Source organism: Elephas maximus, chromosome 27 (genome assembly GCF_024166365.1).
Source record: "Elephas maximus indicus isolate mEleMax1 chromosome 27, mEleMax1 primary haplotype, whole genome shotgun sequence".
Taxonomy (NCBI): domain Eukaryota; kingdom Metazoa; phylum Chordata; class Mammalia; order Proboscidea; family Elephantidae; genus Elephas; species Elephas maximus.
In genome coordinates, this window is record NC_064845.1 from 13969994 (window position 1) to 13990393 (window position 20400).

The 20400-nt window shown below is 44.9% G+C and overlaps 2 protein-coding genes across 5 annotated transcripts in view; one reads left to right on the forward strand and one right to left on the reverse strand.

Annotated features, from left to right (window-relative positions):
- TOP2B (DNA topoisomerase II beta) overlaps positions 1 to 1875 on the forward strand; it is a 72110-nt gene extending 70235 nt beyond the window's left edge. For both annotated transcript variants that reach the window (XM_049870927.1, XM_049870928.1), the window contains exons 35-36: positions 406 to 503; positions 1384 to 1875. In XM_049870927.1, the coding sequence (XP_049726884.1) occupies positions 406 to 503; positions 1384 to 1551 (266 nt within the window). In that variant the 3' untranslated portion in view covers positions 1552 to 1875. The remainder of the gene's footprint in view (positions 1 to 405; positions 504 to 1383) is intronic.
- The window catches only part of RARB (retinoic acid receptor beta), a 195253-nt gene continuing 176637 nt past the window's right edge, over positions 1785 to 20400 (reverse strand). For all 3 annotated transcript variants that reach the window (XM_049870929.1, XM_049870931.1, XM_049870930.1), the window contains exons 5-8: positions 17982 to 18158; positions 6447 to 6651; positions 5298 to 5456; positions 1785 to 3464 (exon numbers count right to left, since the gene is read on the reverse strand). In XM_049870929.1, the coding sequence (XP_049726886.1) occupies positions 3268 to 3464; positions 5298 to 5456; positions 6447 to 6651; positions 17982 to 18158 (738 nt within the window). In that variant the 3' untranslated portion in view covers positions 1785 to 3267. The remainder of the gene's footprint in view (positions 3465 to 5297; positions 5457 to 6446; positions 6652 to 17981; positions 18159 to 20400) is intronic.

Sequence of the window (20400 nt, forward strand, 5' to 3'; positions counted from 1 at the left end):
TATTTTTAAAAGCTTGGTCCTTGATAAGTTGGAAATTTAAAGGTGTGTGTGGTTTTTTTTTTTAACCATATATAATTTGAGAAGCACTTTTCTGAGACATTTTTTCAGGCTCTTAGATCACATTTGCAAAATGAAAATGTTTTATGTATCAGAGGCTTGGTCATTAAATTTGTCACCAGGACCTTCAAATTAGTTTTAAATGTATTTGTGAAATACTCTTTAGTCATGTAAACCCCAGAATTGAAATGACGCTGCCAAACTGTTTCTGCATCATTCATATGAAGATATCAGGATTGCTATACTGATTGGGCACGCCCAAAAAGTAGAGTATAATGTTTTGGCATTTATCTTTTTATATTGCATTTTACCTTGAGGGGGAAAAAACCTCTTTGTATCATTTTTAAGGTAAAGGTCGAGGGGCAAAGAAAAGGAAAGCATCTGGCTCTGAAAATGAAGGTGATTATAACCCTGGGAGGAAAACATCCAAAACCACGGCAAGCAAGGTAGTTTGCTTATTACTAGAATGGTTTGTAACAGCTTTAAACCGAATCTCTGTTATCAGTAGTTCTTGTATATGGTTAAAGAATCATCCAAGTATAAATCTATATAGTAAATACTATTTCTTGGAGAAAGTGTGGTATATAAACAACCCACTCAGAGTGCTCCAGCTCACCCAGGAGCAGCAGTAGTTGTATTTTACCTGGGTGAAATATCACTTTTGGAAATACTAAGGAAAGGCTACTTTTTTTTTTTTTTTTTTTTTAACTTGGATTCATTTGACTGTGACTATGTCTCCAGAAGTACGCTGTCTCTCTCAGGTCAATGAGTAACACCAGATGTCCTTTCTTTCCCCTACTAAAGCTTAAAAATATAAACATAGGAGACCAGAGCTTTATGCCGCTCTCCACATTGACCTCTTCCATCCAGTCTTCTTCGAGGCCTCTGGTCCACCTTGGTGACCTGTCTTTGCCTTTCTGTAAAGATTGACAGTGTGCACTATACATTGTATATGAGTCATCTTGTATCTCTCGTGAGTTCTTAATATGTACTTGTGGATAGGGACAATTTGAATTTTTACTAATCTGGGCATTGTGTATACTTGCTGGGGAAATACATAATTTCAGAAAATAATAGTGGTGCATTTTAAAGGCTAGAACTTGGTAAATACAAGACCTCACCAGAGTGGCAAATTACATATATGTATTTTTTCCCTTCAAAATAATAACTAGGTAACTGGTCATACTCATGGTTAGCGCTGCAATTCCAATTAATTTTAAAAGCACCATAGTTTGTAATACTTTCTAAATACTAGCTGTAAAGAATTCTTTTTAACTTTTGCATTTTAAATCTACTTTTTTTAAAAAAAAAAAAAAAAACGTCTAGAAGCCGAAGAAATCATCTTTTGATCAGGATTCAGATGTGGACATCTTCCCGTCAGACTTCGCTTCTGAACCACCGTCTCTCCCACGAGCCGGTAGGGCTAGAAAAGAAGTAAAATATTTTGCAGAGTCTGATGAAGAAGAAGATGTGGATTTCGCAATGTTTAATTAAGTGCCCGAAGAGCACAAACATTTTTCAACGAATACCTTGTGTTTGTCCTCTTGTCTCTTCCGTCTCAGACTTTTGTACATCTGGCTTATTTTAATGTGATGATGTAATTGATGGTTTTTTATTATTGTGGTAGGCCTTTTAACATTTTGTTCTTACACATACGGTTTTATGCTCTTTTTTACTCATTGAAATGTCATGTACTGTCTGATGGCTCGTAGACTTGGTATAGACTGCCCGTGCAGTAGCACAGATTTTAATTGTCATGGTTGCAGACTACAGACCTGCTTTTTGAAATGAAATTTAAACATTAAAAATGGAACTGTGTTTTCTGTCGTCTCTTTACTGAATGAAAGTGTAGTAAAAGCTCCCACACACATACCTGTAAAATAAATATATTTTATTCTTTGCCAGGAGACTCCATGGAAAAAAGGTAAACAGTATATGAACATAGAAAGCATTGTTAAACAATCTCAATGTACAAACAGAGCCAGTGAAAGTACATCACAGACTTGCTAATATATCAAAAAAAAAAAAAAAATCCACTAGTGCTTAAATGAGAACTAAGAAGCTGACACTTGTATCTGTTAACCACTCTACCACAGCTCTCACTCTGCGTCATAGTGATTGAACAAGGTCAAAGAGGCAGAGCTCTGCCCATGCCTGTGGGATTTCACGTTAGCCCCCCGGCATCCCGGCATCGAGAAGGCTGGAAAAAAAAAAAATCCCAGTAGCAGGCATGAATCGGGAGGGACACTAGAGTTACATAGTACAGGTGGTAGACCAGCCTGCTCATTATCCCATGAAATTTCCCTAATGGCTTGTGAACAGGTAAACAAAAACTTATTAACACTGAAAAGTGTTTCTGCCTTGGAGGCTATCATTACTGTAAAAATGTAATAGCTTTTTTTTTTTCTTTTTTTATGTGTGTAGTTATCTCATTAAACAAGTAATAAACCACTTTTAATTTAAAGTGACATTAACAATTGAACAAATGACATGTGATTAACTGAGCTGGCAGTTACACTGATACAGAATTGTCTTCTGGTAGTGCAGTGGATTTGTATACTCTTACTGGGCAACATGAAAGAAAAGATCCAGTCTGAGAGCATCAAAAAGAGCAAGAAGAAGCTTCCATACTAACTAAATTAGAGTATCTTTAGCCTTATCCTGCCATACCGTACAGCAGTCCCATTTCCTTACCTTGATGTCCTGACTGTTCTGTGAAAGCAGGACGGTATCTTTTTGAATCTTTCTTAGCTGGACATGTACAGCAGTCTATTATTTCATAACCTTGGTGTCTTGGTTATTTTGAATATGTAAGACAAAAGGAGAGCACCAGACATACAGTATAGAAAGGGGAGAGCCATACAGCTGTATGTACAAAGTCTTCAGAAACTGAACCAGGGTGTAAATCATTTTGACTGGGTCTTTGTCATGCAATCTTGAATGTTCAAAGAGGAAAAGAGAAGCTTTTAACTAGTTTCTGGTTGCATGAAATGGCTGATTTTTAAAATTTAAAAAAGTTCGTATTTCTAGGTAAGTTAGTTAGACGGTAAGGAGTAAGTATATAGTGATACATTTGAAAACTTCTTGGTCCTTCTTGAGTTTAATATATTTTCAGTCCAAAAACTAAGCAGCAGTAAAAATGGTTTTTCTTACATTTTAAATCCTGGAACTGAAGGTACTGGGGAATGTTTGAAGTAGCTGGAGAATGTCTCATTGCACCCGTGGTGACTGGCTGACCCCGTTGTTCTCCGCTGAGCTAGATGAGATGCTGGGACTGTGCTCTGCTGTGTTTCCACTTGAACTTGGGGTCAAGGGTTCATGTCCTTCAGAATTCTCCAGCATTTCCTGAATGAGAGGTGGCATTGATCCAGGGATTTCCATTTTCAAGGTAATTACACGTTCTGCACCTTTTAAGAAGAGAGAAAAGAAATCTATTTAAGATCAAGTAGTTAGGCAGGATAACAGGGACCGAACTTTCATCTCTTTTAACAAGGGGGTTGCCTCAGCCTTACTCTTGCTTATGAATAAATCAAGTCATAAAATACAGATATCAAATGGCTTTTATCTTTGTTGAAGGGATCCACTTACTACTGTAGCTCTAGATAAAAATACCTGTATTCAGAATGGGAACTGCACCCACTAACAATCATGTTAGTGTATTGTGAAGTCGGAACCAGATTGGGTTCTTAGGCAATGTAGGGTCACAGTATGCCGATAGGGGTTTCTCCACCATCCGATAGAACTTTACTCGTTTTTAAAGGAGGCAAGAGCTGATACTGTTGCACCTTTGGATAACAGGAAACTGTGCTAACGATACCTCCCAGAGGCTATCCTAACGTTACAAAATTAACATACTTTGTCTATAGAAAAGCAGCAGAGATGTGGTGACATGCTGGATATCTCCATGCCTCAGTTTCAGAAAACAGAATAGTACGTACTTTACCAAAGACGTTCCTGATAAAAGACCAGAAAAGAGTGTATCTTGAAAAGGAGACCACTGAAAGGCTACCCACCGTGAATGGAAGAGTGGTATCATAATCGTGCAGGGATTCTCCACAACTTGATCTAGCACTGCCTTGTGCAGTACAGTAGCCACACATGGCTAAATACTTAGATTTAAATCTGCCCGATGAAAAACAATTGGGAATTCAGTGCCTCAGTTGCATCAGCCACATTGTATGTGCTCAGGAGCCTCACATGCTCGTGGCTCCTGTACTGGACAGTGCAGACTCTAGAACATGTCCGTAAGTGCAGCAAACTCTCCCGGATAGCACTAGCCTCGCTATATATAGGGGATGGCAGTATTAAATAGCTCCATTTTTAAAATCAAGGACAGACTCATCATTCCATTGCACTGGTATAGCGTCTACTCTTAATCCCAGGCTAGGAATGAGCTCGGGATATCTCGCTGAAGAAACCTCTTAGAAGGCGCCCAAGAATTGAGACTCCTTGTCAAACAAGCTTACTGTGCTTTTAAGTACTTTTCTGAAAGGCAAAGCCTGTTCCTTGGCTTGCCAAGGTCTTCAGGGGCAGTATGCTAATGAGGAAGGAGAATGACAAATAACAGCACATTGGGTACCTGGGATAGCTGCTGACTTTCTCTGTACAGAGAAAAACTCTAACACTCAACTATGATATGGCTTTAGACACTTCTGTAATTGCTTGAATTACCACCTAAACTGAAAATCACTAGGTAAAGAATATCTGTACCTCTCTGGAAGGCAAGAATTCCTTTGCTTAGAGGTGTGCACAAGTAAATCTGTCAATACAGGAGAGAGCAGTGGCTACATTAATTGAGAGAGAAGTTTAACCAATAACAGTTACCCTAAGTACTGTTCATTTTTCTTGGGGTTTGAATGTTAAGGAAAAAGTGGAGTCAGGTTTTACATAAACCAGAGCATGTGTGGAGAGCGGGAATGAAATGTATAAAAGTAGAAAGTTAAACTGCCAGTCACATAGTATGTTCTCTGGAAAACAATATTTTCCTTAACACTTAGTCATCTGAATTCTAAATCTCTCAATGATCTATTCAGATTACTGAGTAGGGTAAGATTTCAGGGGTTTTATTTTGGAGGGAAGAGCATTATTTACTTTTTGATTTTAACGAGAAATCAGTTCCAAAACTTAAAGAAAAAACAAAAAACCAAGAGGGACTTGTTATCAAACATCTTGAATTAAAACAGTTTAAAAAAACAACACAAGTGCACTTTGTGAATATGGTGCAGATCCTAAAGATACACCTTTCGCACTGATGCTGCGGAGATCCGTGATTTTCATTAAGATCTTTGGAAACATGTGAGGCTTGCTGGGTCGTCTCTTCCTGATATAAATTTTTAGTGCTTCCAGCAGCGGTTCTTGTAGCTTATCTACTTTTGTTGGTTCTTCAAGGTCCTGACGGTCTACATACCAGGAAAAAAGTATTAAACAATTAGTACCAGGACTGAAAGGGCTATGTACTCTCCAGGCTAGAGGACTTAGGGCCCATTTCCCTTCCTCCATTTTTTGTTGTTGCTCCTATTTGGAAACCCTGGCAGCACAGTGGTTAAGAGCTTAGCTGCTAACCAAAAGGTCAGCAGTTCCAATCCACCAGGCACTCCTTGGAAACCCTATGGGGTTCTGCTCTGTCCTTTAGGGTCGCTTTGAGTTGGAATCTACTCAACAGCAACCGGTTTGGTTTTTGGTTTTGTAAGACTTTTTTGTTCCTGTAAGACTAAGATTTGAAGATATGTGCAATTGCTTGAAGCAGTAACCCTTAAAAATGATTCCTGCTGTACTGGTTGAAAGCACACTGATGGCTTGTTGCTTTTGTCCAATAGAGAGTTACCTCTCACGGCCAGCAGGTGGCACTACTGAACTGAATTTTAAAAAACCTTGGGAAAGATGCTTATAAAAGCAAGGTAACTGTGTCCCTTAATTAATTAAAGCCATTACTTTTTAACCACTTATGATTTGGCCTCCTCTGAGCCAGTATGGGCCACACTAGGAAGAAAGCCATATTTTATCCCATACCTTCAAAGCTTGGGGAGAGGCGGTAGCAAGCCAATGGCCACTTAATTAGCAAACAGCACATGCATGTCCCTCAGATCACCATTCAGATGTCCCGAGACAGTTAATTTTACGATAGTCTAATCCTGCCTTTTAAAAAATACCTGTGGCAGTTGGAGAAATAACATCTTAGTATTTCAGAGCAGAAGGAGCCCAAATACTGTGATTTAATTCATAACAGTATGGAAAAATACACCACCACGCCCAGGCATGAGTGCCTGGCTTTATTCATGTGTATTTCCCCATGAAAAATGACTCCATAATGGAGATGAGGAATTTCCCATAAATTGCAACTGCAACTTTTTCTTCATGGAGCCACGCAGGGCTTTCTAGGTAAGTGGTACCTCCACAGATTAAGCAGATGGCACTGAGAAGGCCTGTTTCTGTATCATCCATTTCCAAAGGCAGGAGCTGGTTGGCAAAGGTGAACACAAGGTCAGTCAGAGGACCAAATCCAGCATTGTGCATCTGAGTTCGGTTTAGGGTAAGGCCGTCTGAAAACGTCATGGTGTCTTGTTCTGGGGTATACCTGGTGCAGATTCTAAGAATCTAGAAGAAGAAAAAACAGCAGCATACTTGATGGATCATCTAAGCCAGCTGTCCTGAGAGCACCAGTCAGATCTAGCCAGGAAATACCATGAAGATCTCCAAGGAGCTCTTACATGACACGGGGCATGCCGCCCCCCTTCAGATGTTGAACATCTTCTTCAGCTCTTTCATTAAAAGAACACAGAAGTCAAAACACAGGGGCTAAAGTTATTTAAGTAATGAATAAGACCCCGGAAATTTTGAGAAATAACTGCTTAAAGTAATTCATCATCGATTCAAATAAACATTTACTGAGTACCTACTTACATCCTAGGCACTGTGCCAGACGCTGTGGATATGAGGATGAGTAAGTCACTATCCTTTAAAGAGCTTACAGTTGACCAAAAAAGAGACTTATCCACCATTTATTAGATGTCTAGTATCTGTCAAGTATTATAAACCCAGAACCCAGTGCCGACAAGTATTTACACATGCCCTATATTCAATCTTTCAAACTTTTTATTTTACAGACGAGGGACCAGAGGCTCAGAAAGTTTAAGCGATGTACTACTATTCATTTTACAGATGAGGAAACAGTCCTGAATGGTGTGGCCCAGGTCACATAACTACTAGATGGCATGATTTGAATTCAGGGCATCCATCTTCAGAGCCTGTGCCCTTAACTACCACTTCAAAGCTACCTCATTCCTTCTTGCCATATTCCAACCCAGATGCCTCTCTAAGATTAGGCGACCTCTGGTGCAGTACTGATTTCATATTAGCCCCATTTGTCCCCTGGGCTGGGTGCCTTTGCACAGTACACAACCTGCATGACTATTCGTGGAGGTTGACCTGGGGTACAGAAGTGCACAGCCCATAGCCTGGAAACAGAAAGCTCTACAAACCTCACTTTATACTGGGGAGGAAGAAAATCATTTAAATCAGGACATATTCTCAAATTTATAATGTTCCTGTTGTGTGGTCAAGTAGCACAATGAACTGGAAATCACCTGGTAATACGAGTGGTAGCCAAACATCACAATGATTCTTCTTCCTTGGATGTGTGGACATTTTTTTTGCCTCTGAGGTATCTGTCTGGTCATTTCTTCTGGGTTCCTGACCAGCTATTCACTTCACCTTGGTAGTTGATGGGGTATGAAGCTGTTCCCAATGTCGGAGCAGCAAGGGAACCCAGAGGCCATTGAGTGCAACCCTTACACTCCCTTGACAGCCCTGAGAAGTAAGTGTGGCACCCAAGATCGCACAAGCGGCAGTGCCTCAGCCTAGGCACCCAATCCCGAGCTTCAAGTTCCTTCAACTACCTGGAGAAGCACAAAGAAATACTGCCTACTCAGGGAGTGTCGTGGGTCAGTAACCACAAGATGCTACGTGTTGTTAGGATGCCGAATATCTGTGGGCTCAAAACCTCCAGACGTTTCTAGCTTGGAACCAAAAAAAAAAAAAAAAAAACTGGTACTAAATTAAGTCTTCGCAGCTTTAACATGCTACCAAGATACACGAATGCACAAGATTCTGTCCCCTGAAGAGTGACAGAAACTGAGGATTCACTGAGAATAAAGACCAGGATTTAGAAATTTCCAAGTTATTAGCAACTCATTTAGAAATCCAAGTCCAAACTGTAGCACACAAACATCTCTTTCCAACTATTATAAAGGATTTTCGTCCTCAAATGTTGCAAAATATTTGGATCCTGATGAAGCGTCTAAATGACATCCCATTGCCTCTCTCCCTGCAAAGTTGAAATCCAAATCCAACTATTAATTGTGTATCCAGCGAGGAAGGCCACGTGACCTGAGATGGACAAATAGTGTCGTCTTCTATCCGGGGAGCAGCCACATCCTTCACCTACCCCAGCCACGAGACAAGACCGGTCCAGTGTGCAACAGGCACCCTCCCAGCTTCTGGCCAGTCCTGCCTTTGGACCCAAACCACACGGTTTCATTTTGTCACACTTAAGTCAAGTGGTAACGGCCACGTTCTCTTCCAGGATTAAAATACCCTTTGTTTGAAAGAAGGGCATTTTATCTCAAAGACTAGCATGCAGGTCCCATGAGATGGGTAAAAATAGCCCAGGCGAGGCTGACTCAGGAAAGGACCAACAAAGCTCCTGTTGATGGTCCAAGCTGATCCTCCTCAGGGCAAAGAGGACCCTCTCTTCTTGCTGTCAGCAAGGACAACTGTGTATCTTTTCACTTCGTTTGACAGGACTGTGAGTTGTGCGCGCCCTCAGTGAACCCACTGGCCGAAGCTGGAGCCCAGAAGGAAGTGAGCTTGTGGGAGCCGGAGCTGGAGCCAGAGTCTTGTCTCCTCCTCCATCCACCATCTTCTCTCCTCTGAACTGGTCCCTATTTCTACCCGAACCCAGGTACGGAATCCACAAACAGCAGCTAGAGCACAACATCAGAGATCTGTCCTTGCTAAAGTTCTCCCAATAGCTCCTAGTCATCTTGAGAATGAAATCCAAACTTCTGTCTGTGGCCTCCATGGCTTCCACTGACCTTGCCAACTCCAACTGTTCCGCCTCCCCTTGCTCACTGCCTTCTGGTCCTGTCTGCCTTCTTTCTGAGTTCCCAACAACTCACTGCTGCTGCAAAGCATTTGTACTTCCTATTCCGTCTACTGTCAATGCTTTCCCCCATCTTCATGCGGCTGGCTCCTCCTTATTCAGATCTCAGCTCAGACGTCACCACCTCAGCACAGTGACCACCTTCCCTCAAACCCATTATTTTCCATCAGACTACCCTCTTAGAATTAAAAAAAAAAGAAGATATTTTGAATTGCAATGTAACATGTGGCTATTCAAAATATGTCCACAAAATTTTGATACGCCTCCCTTTACGAAGTGGGACTTAAATTAATTCCCTTCCCCTTGAGTGTGGCCTGGACTTAGTAACTACCTTCTAACAAATGGAATATGGTGGAGGTGACAATATGTGATTTCCGCGACTAGGTCATAAATGGCTTTGTGGCCTCCTTGCTCTCTTGAATTGCTTGCTCTGGGGAAAGCCAGCTGATGTGTATGAGGACCCTCAAGAAGCCTCATCCATGTGCCAAGGAACGAAGCCCATCAATAACCGGCACTAATTTGCCAGGTGTGTGATGTGCCATCTTGGATCCTCCAGCCCCAGTCAAGCCTTCAGACGACTGCAGCCCTAGATGATGTCTTGACTAAAACTTGAGACCCTGAGCCAGAACCGCCCAGCTGAGTCACTTCCAGGTTCCCAGCCCACAGGGACATTGTGAGATAATAACGCTTCTTGTATTAAGCTAATAAGTTGTGGGGTAATTTGTCACACAGCGATAGACAATAAAACATTCATGCCTTGAGCTGTGCACACATCTCCATCGTATAGCTTAATGCACTTCGCCCCTAAGCCTACACTTGAGCAACCATCACCTGGGCCAAGATAGGGACATTTCTAGCCCTCAAAAGGCTCCTTTACCCCTCCCAGTAAAAGCGCCTCCCCAAAGTAACTGTTATTTTGATCTCTAATCCTACAGATTAGTTTTGCTTTTTCTTGAACTTTAGATAAATGTAATCACACAGGATATTCTCTTTTGTGTCTGGCTTTTATTCACTCGGTATCATGACTGTGCGATTCACCCCATGTGTTCTTTTCCACTGTTGTGTACGGTTGCATGGAATGAACCATCACCCTGTTTTTTCTTCATAGTGCTTGGCACTATCTAAGCTTATCGACCTGTCTGCCCTCTAGAATGTGAGCTCCTAAAATGAAATCTCTACTCATCTCTCTTGCTCTCTGCTGTATCTTTAGCACCTAGTACAGTTCCCTCTACACCCGTAAACCCAACCCAACCCAATCCATTGCTCTGGAGTCAATTACAACTCACAGTGACCCTACAGGAAAGAGAATTGCCCCACCGGGTTTCCAAGGAGCGAATCTGAACTGCTGACCTTTTGGTTAGCAGCCGAGCTCTTAACCACTGCACCACCAGGGCTCCTCCCTCCACACACACAAAAAAAATAGGTGGTTAATGGATATCTGTTGAATAAGTCAACTGCATTCCTCCATCAGAACCTCTCTCACCTTGTAACCACCTGAGGGGGCATCCTGGGATTTCTAAGTTTTTAGGCAAAAGAGAACACTCAAATTGCTCACCCTTCTCAGACCTCACACTGATTGAGTTTGGCATTTTGTGGACAGATCCTGATCTGATTTGACTATTTAACCCCAAGTGCTTATGGGAACGTTTAAATAGTGTTAATAATAACAACAACACATACAGAGCTTTGTGTGTCTGTCTACTGGGGGCACACAGTACCTACCTGGGTGAACTTGTAGGAACAGAGCTTTCCCAGCAGGACCTGCCACTGGCCTTCCTTTACGCAGGTGCTAGGAGCAGGAGTCTCTCTTTATTGTTACTGTTTTCTGGGCCAGCACTCTAGCTGCCACGTTAGAAAATGTCAAGAGCATCAGGTGAAATTAACTTTAATAATTTAATCCAATATATCCAAAATATTTTTGTTTCAACTTGTAATCTATATAGAAAATTATTCGGGAGATACTTTACATTTTTCAATACTAGGTCTTTGAAATCCAGCATTTCTGTTACACTTAGCACATGCCGAGGGCTTGACAGCCACAGGTGGCTCATGGCTGCTGTAATGGACATCACCACCATGACAGCTGGGTCACTGCTGTCAGCTCAGTACTCAGCGGTTCACAAAGAGGATCTGGGCTACTCAACACTGACGGTGACGACAGTCAACTTAAATGAGCGCTTGTGATGTGCCAGGTATTATGCTAAGGGCTTCGTATGCACACCCTCAATCCCTTCACCCAACAACCTTATTAGGGAAGAGCTGTATTATACCTGCAACAGCCCTGGTGGTGCAGTGGTTAAACGCTAGGTTGCTAACCACAAGGTTGGTGGTTTGAACCCAGCGGCCGTTCCGAGGGAGAAAGATGAGGTGGTCTGGTTCTGTAAAGATCACAGCCAATGGGGCAGTTCTCCTCTGACCTCTAGGGTTGCTATGAGTCACAACTGACTCAATGGCAATGGTTTTTTTTATTTTACCCATTTCACTTATGGGAAAATCAAGGCTCAGAGAGGTCGGGAAGCTTCTCTCAGGTCATACAGCTCCTAAGTGGCAGAGCTGAGATTTGAACACAGGGTCTGGCTCCAGGGTCCACCCCCTCACAGTGACACCCTATGACTGATGGGGTAATTGCTCCACACCCACAAGTGAGTAAACTGAGGCTCAGAGAGACACACAACTTCATCATGACCCACACAGGTGGCCAGAGGCAATGTGATGTGGGAACTCAGGCTGTGGGACTCCAAGGACAGAGCTCATTCCTCTCCAGCCTGCTATCTTGTCTCTACTGAGTCCCCGGGGCAGGTGGGGGAGCAGGTTCCTGTGGGAATGGTCCCAGTGGCTGTCTAGCCACATGGTCCTCAGAGCCCCAGGAGCCACAAATCACATTTTTGAAGTCATGCAGGGCAGTCACTTTGTGTCACCAGAAGCAAGATGCCCCTGTGACTGGCATGGGAACGCTTTCCTTGGGGGAAGTGAGGGCAGCAGGTGGCAGGACCAGGGAAGTCCCGTGTGTCCCACAGAAAAAGACCTCGCACTGGAGCTTGGGTAGGCCCTCCACTCAGAAAGCAGCACACATTCTGGAATCAAGTTTCAGTCTTTACTTCACTAGCTCATTAGTTCATTCACTCAGCCACAAAGTCACTGGATGTCTCTTCTGAGCCTGAACTGTGCCAGGTACTGATGGACCCCACAGTGACCAACCCTGGCAAGATCTCTGACCTCACAGAGCTGACAGCCCTGTGCAGAAGACACGGGTAAACATACCCCTAGTTACAAAATACACAAAGTGGCTGGTCAGGGAAGACTTTTCTGAGGAGGTGGACTTAAGCAGAGAGGAGAAGGAGCCAGCCCGGAGAAAGGTGGGGAAAGGCTGTTCCAGAAGGAATGACCCAAATGTACAAAGGCCTTGGGTCAGGAAAGAGACTGATCGGGGTCCGGGGAAATGACAGGAGAGTGACAGGGAGGAGGTGTCTGTGGGCCAGGACAGACCAGCAGCTTCCCCCCATGACAAAGGGTACCCAGCCCTACTTCTGAGACATGGAAAATGGCTGCTCTGTGGGGGTAACCTGGGCAGACTCAGGGCAGCCACAGGCCTGGGTCCCAGAAGGAGGACACCCGCTTCCTCTCCCAAGGGGCTGAGCACCACTGCCCATCACCTCCATTTCACACTGTCTCCCTCCCTGTTTCTCAAATGCCCCAGGTGCACCCCTGCCCAGGGCCTCTGAACACCAACCAGAGGGGCTGATATTAAAATCTCGTCTTGATAGCAAGTGAATTACCCCTCACCATGGCCTGTGTGATTTTATTATAAAACTTACAGCTATCTATGGAGTTCTCCATTGCAGTCGTTACGGAATCCTGGCAAAGCAAGTTATCCTCTCATCAGAAAATAGCTCAACTTTCTCCCTTTTGTAAAGGTAATTCTCCTCTCCTTTATCCAGAGGCTGAAAACTCCCTCTGGGGTGCCCCATAGGTCCTTGGCTTCCACCCGGACCTTGGTTGCCTCATCTGCAAAATGTGGATGGTAACAGGACCCCCTCGTAGGGTGTGGGGAGGCTTAACAATAACAGTAATAAGATGTAAGGTGACTGAGGCCTATTATGTTCCAAACGCTGTCCTAGATCCTATAAGGAGAAGTCTATTATTTCCTTCATTTTAAATGTGAGGAAACTAAGGCTCAGAGAGGTAAAGTAATTTTCCTAAGGCCACATAGCTAGTACATGTCAGGGCCAGATTTTGAACTTAGGCAGGCTGGCTTCAGAGCCTCCACGGGTAACCTCAATCCAACAGCAGGGACAGGTCAAAAGGGGAGTGAGATCAGTATGATGCCATTCTGGGGAGTGGAGTGGGGAGAGCGAGTACTGTGGTTAAACTAGGAGCTGGCCTAGGCTGGGTTGAAGGGTCAACTATAAATTGCAGGAGGGCAGGAACCTATCTATTCTATCACCTAATCCCTGGTCCCTGGCACACAGTGAGGGCTCAGTCAACATGCATAAGATTCATTCCTTCAACCAATATTCATTCAGTGCTGCATGGCAAGACAGAATGAACTTCTTAAAACAAAAGTCAGGCCGTGGCCTGCCTCCACTCAAAACCCAATGACTCCTCATTACACTGAAAACGAAAATCCACATGGCCCCGCTGTACCTCATGTCCCATTTCCTCTCTGGTCTCAGGTCCCCCTGCTCCCCTACGGTCACTGTGCTCCGCGCTCCCCCCCACCCCCCATATCACACTCTCTTCCTCCCTGTTTCTCAAATGCACGAAGAACTCGCCTACCCCGGGGTCTCTGAACTCTGCTCTTTCCTACTGGCTCACCCTTCCGCTTCTTCCATCAGCCTTACTGGTTCCAGCTCTTTCTGTTGCTTCATGCTTCACTCAGGTCTCTTTAAAGGTCACCTGCTTCCCTAACTGCACTATAGGAATCAGCCCACCTCAGTCACTCTCTGCTCCATCATTCTACTTTCCTTTTTCCTTGCAGCACCTACAACATTATTTGCTTATTTTCCTTCTCCTCTGAGGGCAGGGATTGGCCCTGTGGTGTCTTCACAGCCTACAACAGTACTTGGCACACAGTAGGCCCTCAGTGAATATTTGTGGAAGAAACAAAAGAAAGGAGGGGAGAAGGGAGGACTAGAGGGAGGAGAGAGAAACCAGAAGGTCAGATAGCCTCCGGGGTTGTTCGTTCTTCTGAGTTTTCTTTCAGGTCAAGAGAGACTTGTTTCCACTTTCCTGCAGTGAAGAAGAGGCAGCTGAGAGGGAAGAGTGGATGAAGTAAGCAAAAGAGGATAGAGGAGATTAAGCAAGAAGAAAACACGAGGGCAAGGCTCCGGTGAAGAGGCCACTCTCGGGGGCTCCCTCGCTTGCTCTGAACACAGACCCAGCATGTTAAACTCCTGGGTGAGGGGAGGAATGGAAAATTCCATCTGCAATGAAGGGATTTTGAAGAGATTGCCCATCTTTGGCTACTTGCTTCTACGAGAAATCATGAACCCAGTGATGGACCTCAGAATCCCCACTCCCCAGCCCAGTGAGGGAAGCATGGCTGAGGGCTCCCACCAAAGAGTCTGTATGGGGGCCCGCAGACAGGCCCCACCAAGCAGGGCTGGGATGAGAGACCCTCTGGAGGGCAGCAGGGAATGGGGGCAGGACAGGTTAAAGGCTTTTCCTCCCCCTTGTACCTGCTTCAGTGGGGCTCCTACCTCAAGACTGTAAATCAGCTCTTCCCCAGAGCTTCAGCAGCATTGCTGCACCTGACCGTGTCCTCCCATTGCAGGCCTGCAATCGCAAATAAATGCCCCTGTCTCATCGGGGAGACCACACACAAGGGAACTGCTGGCTTTGAATAGATGGCACTTGGTTGGGGTGGTAACCTTTGGGACAAACTCAGCATTCCTTCCTAGAAGCTGAGAATAGCCTCAGCCTGTGTCTGTCTGTCCGTCCTTCTGGTCTGTCTCATGCTCTCCATACATCAATGGCTCAGATAAGAAGATTCTTCTAAACAGCTTAGCCAATTGATATTCTCATCCAAAAGATGCTCTTTGAAGTTGTGCATTTTTCAGGATCTGTGGTTAATTGCCTTTGCTACAAATTCTTGGAAATGAGCTCTTGTCTGGGGCCAAATATCAGTATGCTTGTTTTATCCCATATAACTAGAGGCCTTTGCCCTTCCCCTGACTAGGAGTTTCTCCCCCTTTGCCTATGGAACACATACCCTCCCCACATTCTCCACCCCTGTACGGCCAGGAAGAGTGATTAAAAGAGTTTTCTGACTCCTGACCCAGAGGCTAAAACTGCTCACTCAGACTTAACGCAGCCCCTGACACTACTTTCAACACCACTGACTGAGCACAAAGTACGTGCTAGGTTCTTACGGTCATTACCGTCTTTAATTCTCCCTTATTTAAATAACTACCATATTTCACACCTTATTGGTCTTCCTGTTTACAGAGGGGGAAGTTGAGGCTTGGAGGGGGTTAAATGGCTTGACCAAGGTCACAGAAATTGGTTCCTGTTCTTGCTGACTCCAATGTGGGGCTAAGGGCTGATTCTTGGAAGCACAGACAAACCAGAGGAGCACAGCTAAGTGTAAACATGATGAGTAGGAAAATAGCCGTGGAGGCGGGAAGGGGACCTTTAAGAGGAGTTCTAAATCTTGTGTAGACTGCATCCTGATCACTGAGCATGTAGCTTTACGGAAACAGGTGCTTTCCCAGAGGGATCTCATCCCTCTTGTTCTGTACCTTTCCCATAGAGTTGGGGGTGTGGGTGGAGGTCACAGTCTGTCACCACCTGGCAGCTGGACAAAAGCAGGGTTATGAGAAAAGCAGAGGGACAAGGTCAGAGTCCAAGCACTGGGAAAGCTGTTGGCTCCAGGCCCTGCTGGGTGGCTGCGTGATACACAAGAGTCAGGATTCCACAGCATTACCAGGTACAGGTGCTAACTGGCTCTGTGCCCCCATCAGATCACTCAGTTACTCTGGACCTTGGTCACATCTCTTATCATGTGGTGATAACTCCAGTTTCTACTAACATCTTGGGGGTGTTCTGAGGCTTAGGTAAAATTCTGTAGAGCTGTTATACTTCAAACAATTCTGAGGAAAGCATTAGAAGGCCCTGGGCATTGTTGCTAATTATTCTAATAGTTCATTATTAACATCACTATTAACTTGTCCAAGTTGCCTCTATTAATCTTAGGCTGTCTGGCTGGTTCTTTCCCTGTGGCCCATGCCCTGACCTCTAACACCTCTGCTGTCCCTGAGGGCTCTTGTTTATGCTTCTCATCCTCTTTTGTCTGTACTCACTCTCTTGACTTTGGAGTCCAAGGATTTAGGTCTCCAGTTTTGGCTGTAGCACCCAGGTGCTGTATGATTTCGTGACTCAGCTAGCCTCCAGCTCTTTGTCTGTAAAATGGGCTGAATCCATACCCCAACCCCCACCAACCTCACTGAATTGTGTGAGGCTCAGGGGAGCTGAAGTTTGCAAACTCAACAGGGTATGGATGTGTAATGAATAAATGCTACCCTGATGTTTTTTTTTTGTTGTTGTTGTTGTTTTTGAGTTCACCCCAGACCCTCTGATTTTATAAGAAAATCACCAGCTATGCTCTCAGGACCGCTGGTGTCTGTTATTGAGAAATCATCACCACTCCTCCTAAGGTCTAATGATGGAACGGAAGGATCCGCAAACACTCAAGTTCTTGCAGGACCCTTCCCCCATCGCCCTACTGTCTCATTCTCAGAAGGAAAGGGCATGTATATGTGTTTTTTTAAATTATAGTGAGTAACTCAATTTGCTCTTCAGAATGGTTTATACCCAAAGCTATGAAAGACATAATAAAAAGAAAAACCTATGATTTATAGCACTGCAAAAGCTAATGTTACCGTCCCTGTTTTCTGATGCATCCTGGAACTGGCCTCCCCTCCCACGCCTCCATGTGCCTTGGCACTCAGGCCCCAGGCAGGACACGTCCCTGCCACCTCTCATGGGAGCTGCTTCCCCACCCAAGGAAACTGCCCAGCCTGGACAGATCACACCATGCCTGATGCAGGGTAACAGCAGAGGCCTGCAGAGGGTGAGGGTGTGGATGGCGTCCTCATCCCCTCCAAGGCTCTGGAAGCCTCAGTGTGAGCATGGCAGGAGTTAAGGAGCGATGGGGGACCCCCTTTGTACAGCTGAGGAAACTGAGGCCCACAGTGAGAAGGGGTATTCCTGAGGCCACAGGTGGAGGTGGTTTGAGATGAGGGAGTGGTGCCGGGGCACTGCTATGCACCTCCAGTTGGTTTAACCTGGAGAATCCTTCTGGGTCTCTCAAACACCTAAGGGGCTGTTCTGGGAAGGGAAACCAATGTTTTGTGAGGCCCCAGGGACCGGGTGACTGGGAGCAGCAGAAAGGAAGATGGTCACTCACTAGCCGCATGAGCTTTCTAATAATCGGGCCATGGGGAAAGGCTGCTTTGGGGGCAGTGAACAACTAAGCCGTTCCTGAAGGCATACAAGCCGAGCCTGGCTGGCCTGTTTCCCAAGATCATGTAAAGAGGGTTCCTACACTGGGCAGAGAGGGCAGGAAGGTTCCGTGTGACTCCAGGGGGTCTCTGAGCTTTAGGCAATTGAACTGAGATTCAAGCCGAGAGGGCAGGACTCAGCGCGCAAAGGAGGTAGGAGAAAGTGAGGCTGAGGAACCAAAACCTCCTCTGGAGATCTTTGCAGCATCTCAGTCTCCTTCCTTCCCTCCTCATCCCCCAAACAAGTTCAGAACGGCACATACCAGGATGTCCAGGCAGGCGGCCTTCAGCAGGGTGATTTGGTCTGCGATGGTCAAGCCGGTGAAGCCTGGAAGACGTTTAGCAAACTCCACGATTTTAATAATGCACTTGGTGGCCAGTTCACTGAATTTGTCCCAGAGGCCCAGGTCCAGTCGGACTCGATGGTCAGCACTGGAGTTCTAAGAGGGGGAGAGAAAGCACTATCAGGCCTAACTTCTGGGAACCCCAACAGTAGGCAAGGAGCTCAACACACTTGCTGTAAATAGGCTGACACTTCAGCCTTGACTAGGGAGCTCCCTGGTGAGCCTGGCTGAGTCTTTAGCTTGGATTCATGTTTTTAAAATGCTCAGTTTTATGCCTGTACCACCATACCACCAGGTAACCACCAGTCACTGTCAAGTCGGTTCCGATTCATAGAGATCTCATGTATGTCAAGAGCAGAACTGTGCTCCATAGGGTTTCTGATGGTTGATTTTTCAGAAGCAGATCACCAGGTCTTTCTTCTGAGGTGCCTCTGGGTGAACTCGAACCTCTAACCTTTTGGTTAGTAGTCGAGCGCAAACAGCTGGTACCACCCAGGGATCAAGTAGGAGATGAGGGAAAATTTCTCTGTATGCAAATATTCCAGCTAATAAATGAGGAAGGAATGACAGAATACGGATACACCCTTTTCCACCCTGATGAATTAATGGCTGTAAGTATGGATCATCCACGGTTACTAACATCTTAAAAAGATGCAACCTGTCATTTGTGTGCCTCCCAATGGAAAAACACATCACCCCTATGAAAGAGTCTGGCCCCAGACCAAACCTGAATCAGATCAAGAGGAAGGGTGGCCCAGTCTTGAAGGTGTTGTTTGAGCAGCTGGATCCAGCCATACCTGATTCATACAAGGATTCTTTTTCCTCTCTTTTAAATCTGAGTCAGTTTGAGTATGGTTTCTATCACTTGTAATTAAAAGAATTCTGACTAACACACAGTTACAGTTTAAGGGGGTTTAGGTCTGAGAGTTTCACATTCTCCTCCCAAAGAACTGTCAAGACCTAGACAAGATGTCCCACCTCCACTGCCACCCTCGTGAGCTGACCACCGTCAACTCCTGCCTGGATTAACGCAACAGCTTCCTCACTGCTCTCTCCCTTTCCACTCTGACCTCCTTACATTTTATTCTCATCAAAACAACAAGGGCATCCTTTGAAAACACATGTCAGATCAAGTCACTCCACTACTCAAAATCTCCAACACTTGCTCATCTCACTCAAAGTAAAAACCCACGAGGAGGGTGAGCAGATCCAGCCTCCTCCGCTTCCCACTCTCCCCTTCGTTCCCTCCATCCCAGCCACATGGTCTTCTCGCTATTCCCCAACAAACCGGACATGCATCTGCCTTAGGGCATTTGCACTGGCTGTCCTCTCTACCTGGATTGCTCTTCCTCCCAGTGTCTGCATGGCACACTTCTTCATTCCTTTAAGCCTATGATCAAATGCTACTTCCTTTTGAGCTCCCCTTGACCTCTCTATTGAAAATTTCAACACTCTCCCACCCCAGCTTCCAGACACTTCCTTGTTGTTGTGTTGTTGTTAGATGCCGTCTATTCGATTCCAACTCATAGCGACCCTATGTATAATGGAACAAAATGCTGCCCGGTCCTGTGCCATCCTCAATTGCTGGTATATTTGAGCCCTTCATTAACAACCACTGTTCCAATCCATATCATCAATGGTCTTCCTCTTTTTTGATGATCCTCTACTTTGCCAAATGTGATGTCCTTCTCCAGGGACTGATCCCTCCTGATAACATGTCCAAAGTTTGTGAGACGAAATCTCACCCTCCTCACTTCCGATGAGCACTCTGGTTGTATTTCTTCCAAGACAGGTTTAGTCATTCTTCTGGCAGTCCATGGTATATTCAGTGTTCTTCGCCAACACCATAATTCAAAGGCCTCAATTTTTCTTCACTCTTCTTATTCATTCCTAACCTGCTCTATTTTCACAGCTCTTATCTCCATCTTGGAAACCCTGGTGGCGTAGTTGTGAAGTGCTACAGCTGCTAACCAAAGGGCCAGCAGTTCGAATCTGCCAGGCGCCTGTTGGAAACTCTGTGGGGCAGTTCTACTCTGTCCTATAGGGTCGCTATGAGTCAGAATTGGCTCGACAGCACTGTTTTTTGTTTTTTTTTTTTTTTTAATCTCCATCTAACACACTCTGTAACTTACTTACATAGCAAAGTCTTGTCTGATTTATTTATTCCCGTATCATTAGTGTCTAGAACAGTGCCTGGTGCACAGTGGTGGCTCAATAAATATGTGTTGAATGAATCAATGAGTGAACGGAGTTCCCACAGATTCTTGCTTGTTTTAAAGGTCCCACAACAACTGTCATTTTTAGGATGAGGCTCAGAGATGCTGCTTCTCTTGGGCCC